Source organism: Urtica dioica, chromosome 6 (genome assembly GCF_054948205.1).
Source record: "Urtica dioica subsp. dioica isolate 48M chromosome 6, U.dioica_male_clone48M_v1_H2, whole genome shotgun sequence".
In the NCBI taxonomy this organism is placed as follows: domain Eukaryota; kingdom Viridiplantae; phylum Streptophyta; class Magnoliopsida; order Rosales; family Urticaceae; genus Urtica; species Urtica dioica.
In genome coordinates this window covers 3,331,797-3,338,255 of record NC_142761.1, presented here as the reverse complement: position 1 = coordinate 3,338,255, position 6,459 = coordinate 3,331,797, and the positions used below count along the sequence as shown (strand labels likewise).

Sequence of the window (6,459 nt, the reverse complement as noted above, 5' to 3'; positions counted from 1 at the left end):
CGATTATCTTTTTATTAAAACTTCCAGAAAGAAAGTCCCTATATATATCATCGGTGCTTTCATTGTTGTCCATCGAACTTTTGGACTCACGCGATGAAGAATGAAGAGGTTGTTGCTTTTAAGGAGGCCATGGAAGCGCGTTTGGAAGAGCTCTCAGAGCTCCGATCAGCCGCGTCGGACCAGATCTCCGGACACGTCACGCCGACTCGCGAAGCAAAGCGAAAGCGAATTACTTCGTCTCTCTCCCCAATCCCTTCAGGTAGGTCTCGATTCCTCCTTCCGGAATATGAATTTCAGTTTTGAATTTTGATTTCGGGCTTTGGGAATGGGGAGTTATAAATATGGATTGCACATGATATTCTCAACTTTCCTGAATAATGAATTATGAAAAACAAAAAAAAACTGTAAACTTTAAAACAGAAAAAACAGCAATGGAGTGGAAATGTTGATTATAATACTGTTTGAATTATACTGTTTCTGCAACTTAGATATGAACAAGTGCTTGGAATTCGAGAACCTTCCCAGAGATATCGTGGCCGAGATCATGACCCGATTACCGACCGAGTCGCTAATGCAGTTCAAATGCTTGAACAAGTCATGGTATTTTTTTATCCGATGCCTCGTCAACGACCCCGGATTCGTGGCCAAGCACCAAAGCCGAGCCGAGGCACACCCGACTTTTCTTCTCTTCAACGAGCTTCCCATTTACCGCGGCCGCCTCCGAAACTCGAACTCGAGAGATGAAGATCATACTGTGGTACGGCCTCAGAGAATATTCTCGAAGTTAATCACTGACTTCGTCGAAACCGCCGGCGAGGACGGAGAAATCCGATGCACGACCAAAGATATCGACGTTTCTCATCTACCGAGCTCTCTCATTAGACAGAGAATGGCAGGCGATGTCGAAGTCTACCACTGCAATGGAGTCGTCTCCCTAACAAAAGATCGCCGGGCTCTGACTCTTTACAACCCGGTGATGAACGCGTTTTCCACTTTTGAACCGAAGTCTGACATTAAAGTCAACAGAGCAATCAAGATCCTTGCGATGGGGTTCGGGAGCGACTCTGGAGCGACGAGCTTTAAGTTCGTCCGGATTCTGAGCTCCATGAAAGCCCAGGTTTACAATCCGGGCAACTCAGATAATTCGTGGCGGGAGATTGAATTCTCAGTCTGCAAGGACAAGCGGATCAATTCTGTTTTTCAACATGTGTGTGTGAGAGGGTATATCTTCTGGTTGTTAGTGGACTCGGGGCTGTGCCTGTGCTTCGACGTGGCCGGAGAATCGTTCCGAATCGTGGCTCTGCCGGAGGAGACCAGAGCAAATGAGTTTGGAGTCACGAGGCTCGCAGCTCGAGAGGGTTCGCTCTGCTTGTTCTCTTATGGGTTTTTCATGGAACCTTTGGACGTGTGGGTGATGAACGTTGGCGATGGGTCTTTTTCGTGGACGAAGTGGATGAGAATTGAGTGCTTTCCAGAGGGGTCTTGTTCACCGATTACGTTTTGGAGGTCTGACAAGCTTCTGATGAGTACCGGCGGTCAATTTGACGTTCTGTCTTACGACATTCACACGAAGGAGTACAAGAAGATATCTGTTTTGAATGGGGTTTCGGGTAAGATTCGTTATCTCGGCCCTTATGTCAACGGTCTGGCTTCTACGAAGTGGATGATGAAACATGCTCGATGTAGAACAACGAACAATGAACAATGAACGACGATGAGAAGTTGCAGTTTTTTTTAGGAGGGGTCTGAGTGCAAATTAAATATTAGGAGATTATACTTTAAAAGCTTAATGCGCATCAAAAGAAAGAAAAATCATGGGTAAAAAAACGTAATAACATCATCTTTTTTTTTTAGTCTCTAATTATTATTTTTTAACGAGTGAGCCACTCCTGAAGTATTTAAATCATGTTGCATATATGTGAATGTCATCATGGGTACAGAATGTATTAATTCTTCATCCAAAGGAATCACAGTCCAAAATAAAATGAGCCCAGCATTTCCTTGCATTTTTTTTTTATCATTAACTGGCCTAAAGGTCGGGATTTTGGTTAATGGGACTTCACTTTAACCTTGAATTTCCGATGAGCTTATGAACGAAGACCACGGTGGCTTAGTGTCGTTGAGACCAAGGAGTACAAGAAGCTTTCTGTGGATTGGATTTCTTATATGGGTGATTACATCGACATTCTTCCGTGAAGTGGATGATCAACCATGCTCGGTGATAAACGATGACGATAGGAAATTGCAGTTATGTTTAGGAGAGACAACTGAAAATTAAGCATTTTAGTTGTTGGATCATGCTTTACTTACGGGTAGTGTAGTAAAATATCGATTAGGAAGCATGATGGAGATTTTCTCAACTAGAGAAATCTCACACGACGCAAGCGAACGTGTCGTCAAGTAATAGAGTGCAAAAGCACGGATATCGATCCCACAAGGACTCTAGACTATTTTCGAAGCGAACTCACTAGCTTTCTTTTTCGAGTTATGGAAAATGAAAAATGGGGGTTTTTTTTTATTGTTTTGTGAACAAGATGAAATGTAAATAAAAGTGAAAGCACTATTTAAACACAAGTTAAAAGGAAGGGGTACGATTTTGTTATTTCATCGAGTCGGTCGGTCAAGATACGATTCTAAGCTCGGGTTTAGAGTGTTAAAACTTAGTCTCAATCCCTCCTATAACATTCACTAATCTCTCTCGAGTCTTTAGGAATCTAGCTATGTGTCGAACTTACACCTCTCGGTTTGGGTTCTATTAAAGCACAAAACCGCATTTAGCCCGGGATTTCAAACAACTACATCTACCCCCTAGTCTTTCTATAGCTCTAGGAAGGTTAATGATGGGACGGGTAGAGCTCACTCGTTTATTACCTCTCGGTGTCTAAACTCGTCTAAGATTCACTAACTAGGTAGTTACTCTAATTAGCGCTAACACACGCCCCATACCCATAGAATTCCACTCTCAACCCAACCATGAAGCACCAATCTAATCCAAATGTTTGACCAACCAACTCAACTACTCAACTACATCGCACCCCAAATCTACTTAGCTACTCATGATTAAGAATAAACAAAGTAAAATTGAAATGAGTAAAAGAAGCAAAACAATAAAGAAACAAGACATTGAATGCTAATCTCAACAACCAAATAAATATATCATAAAACTCAAGCACTACTTCAATATTCCACTTAGATAAAACAATAAACTTATCACAATGCTCAAATGACAAAGGTAATCAACAAAACCCAAATAGAATACTTGAAAGCTTAAAATATGTTCAACAAGCAAAAAGTGGAGTAAATAAGTAAAAAACAATAAATAAAAGAGATAGAGTTTAGAGTGAACAAATGGAGGTGATGAGGATGATGGAGGTAGTCACTTCTCCCTCTTCTTCTTCACTCCCAAGCTCAAGAGCAAAATGGGTGTCAAACCCTAGCTTTCTCTCTCTCACTTTCTCTCTCTAAAGTTTCAAAAACCAAAACAAAAGTGTTCTTTCCTAAAGCTTCCTCCTTTCCCACTTGAACAAGTGTATATGAGGGTTCAAGAGATGTTTTCGGAGCAAATAAGGACCCTTGGATGAGATCCAAGGGCCAAAAATGAGCTAAAAGACGAGCTCCAAAAAATGCTGAAAAGGCAACTGGCGCGGTGCGCCACATAACGGCGCGGTGCGCCACTCGTGAATTTTCTGAAGGCGCGGTGCGCCACATAACGGCGCGGCGCGCCACCCGAGAATTTATGAATGCGCGCCGCGCCTCTCTTGCGCGTTGCCCGCTCGAGCTCTCGGTGTAAATTTTGGCACCAGGGCGCGGCGCGCCATGTTTTAGGCGCGGCGCGCCATGTTTTAGGCGCGGCGCGCCTCTCGAGAAACGTTGACTCCATTGACCGTCGTTGACCGTCGTTGACTTTTGTTGACTTTACTTCAAATGACCATAACTTGCTCGATTTAGCTCCGATTCAGCCCGTTTTCGCACCACAACCTTCTCATACTCTCTCAAACCTGAAAATGCAATTAAAAGTACAAAATAATATCAAAAACATTAAGAACAAGCTTCGATTCTTATCTAAGAGTCATAGATAAGTGTGAATGAATCTCACTTATCAAAGCATTGATTCTACAAACTAGATAACGTTTGATTAATTATACAATCTAGCCAATAACGAAAAATAAACTGAGTTAATAAGTACCACAACACTCTTATGGTTACTATTCACGTTTTCAAAGTAAATTCATATAATAAAAACTATACAAATGATAAAGGAAACACAGTCAACCAAGTAATCACTTATAAAAAAAATAAAATAAAAAATAAATGATATTTCGTAGCACATTTTATATGTTTATAATGGTCTATACCGGTTAATTTTCGGTAAATAAAAAATACTTTACCGGAAGACAAACCGATGATAATTATTAATTATGTAGACCATTGCAAATAATTGTTCTTTAGTAAATAACAAATAAGAATGTAGAAAAGGTCTACGCGTATTAAGTATATCATATTAACATTAAACTATCGAATCTACCACTTTTGTTGTGTAATAGAAAACAATCAACCTCATGAATTATGAATGAACCATAAGAACATAAACGGAATATATATATATATATATATATATATATATATATATATATATATATATATTTCATGTTTAAGAGAAACACTACACTTAAAATTTGATTTTAAAAAATGTCACGTTTCTACCCTCAACTGAGCTCTCACATCCAACTGGCGACACATGTGGCCTTTTTTTTTTGAAGCAGTTACAAGAAAAACAAAGGACTGGCTATTGTGTCCCAGAGTTTGGTGTCGCACATTGAATGAGTCTTCTGAAGTTTACCTTCTTAGCTAGATAGTGCTGAGATCTTCGACGAGTTATGTCGGGTTGTGATGAGAAGGGCTCCAAGCTACGATGAGGTGGGTTATGAGCTCACGAAATGGTGTACACGCATGAAATAATGGGCCCTAAATTCTCGGGCTCGGGCTACGAACCTGATGGACTTGTGCGTGAAGGTCCTTTGGCCGGGCCCCGTGTTGGGGTGACTTTCGGGATCAATACTTTGTAGATCAAGAGAGAGTTCCACACCAACATAAGTTATGGCGATAAGAAATGTGGTCTTGTAATGCCCACATGATAGTTTTTCTTCAATCTGGGTCTTGCCTTCAACTGGGTGTTGCCTTCAACCTGGCACTTTCCTTCAACCCGGGTCATGCCTTCAACCCGACCCTTGCCTTTAATTTATATTGACCACAAAACATGTCTTGCCGGCGCCGCCAATCCAAAGTGCCGCCCACTCCATGTTGCCGCCAACTAGCCTAAGGCTCAAGCCCGACCCAACCATCAGGCCACTTAAGCAATTGCCTTGGACCTCATAATTTTTGGGGAAAAAAGGCCCAAATTTGAAGTTGAAGAGCCAAAATTTAGAAAGAAAGAAGCAAAGTTTAATGTCAATTTGACCCCATTGTTTTAGACTTGTTCTGCGTGTGATTGCATCTGAAGAAAAAGAAAGAAAGAACATTGGATTTGAATTGAAAAAAGTTTGCTGGTGAGAGAAAATAAGCGGTATAATTTATTAGACCATCACAAATTTGGGAAAACAAAATCAGGTTCTTTCTTTCCTTACTTTTTGTTAGATGGTTTGATTTTTCAAGGTTATTTTCTAGAGAGTTGTGATTTAGTTAGATTCATTCGTTTTTTTTTATTTATTTATTTTTTAATTTGCTTCTAATCACATAGTATAATTTGAAAATATGCTTCGGGGTAATTTAAAAGGCCTAATTTTTTTATTTTTGCCTATCGTCACATAATGTATTAGGCCGGCCCTGCCAAGGCTCCTTGCCACCAACCTGCTCAAAGCTTTTTGTCGCCAACCCCACTTACCACAAGACAAAACTCGTCTCCAACCTCTCTTTCCTTCAACTCATAACCAAGACAAGTCTCAAACCTCTATAAATACTCATCTCAACTCTCTTTCAAGGTAAGTTCCCCTTGACTTGAAAAATCTTTGTCTCTCTCTCACTAGATAAATATTTTCTCTCTCTACCCTCTAAAGACGAGATGAGACTCCTCACTTTTACTAATGTTGAGCGTCGGAGCGGGGATCGGGGGAAAACCTTCTGCGCCCCCTAGTTCATATTTCTTGATTCTCATGCTGAAAAACACGAAAAGCACAACGAATACTAAGAACGCGAAGAACACAAACGCTGACTATTGACGAAGTGACGAGCAGTCGGAAACCACATTCCGGTGAGGCAAAAACGAGAAAAATAGAATAACTTCACTACACCTTAACCTATGGTAGTTATAGGGTCCGACCGTAGATCAAACCACGGACGATTTTGAATGCTAATAAAAAACGCGATTAACAATGTCCAATTCCTAATATCATTTTATTTTAGAAAAAAGATCATCCGGCTAATTTTCTCTTAAATAACCGTACAAAACAGTACTTGGTGGAA

The 6,459-nt window shown here is 40.5% G+C and overlaps 1 protein-coding gene across 1 annotated transcript; it reads left to right on the top strand.

Annotated features, from left to right (window-relative positions):
* LOC149392953 (putative F-box protein At3g23260) lies at nt 1-1,987 on the top strand. The gene is made up of 2 exons (XM_089617440.1): nt 1-259; nt 489-1,987. The coding sequence occupies exons 1-2, from the start codon at nt 94-96 to the stop codon at nt 1,706-1,708; spliced, it is 1,386 nt and encodes a 461-aa protein (XP_089473566.1). The 5' UTR covers nt 1-93; the 3' UTR covers nt 1,709-1,987.
* The last annotated feature ends 4,472 nt before the right edge of the window (nt 1,988-6,459 follow it).

What these genes read in the sequence shown, in the direction of transcription:
- LOC149392953 (XM_089617440.1), top strand. Translation starts at nt 94, where the DNA reads ATGAAGAATGAAGAGGTTGTTGCTTTTAAGGAGGCCATGGAAGCGCGT. An exon ending in TCTCTCCCCAATCCCTTCAG is followed by an intron (nt 260 to 488) that starts GTAGGTCTCGAT and finishes TCTGCAACTTAG; the next exon opens with ATATGAACAAGTGCTTGGAA.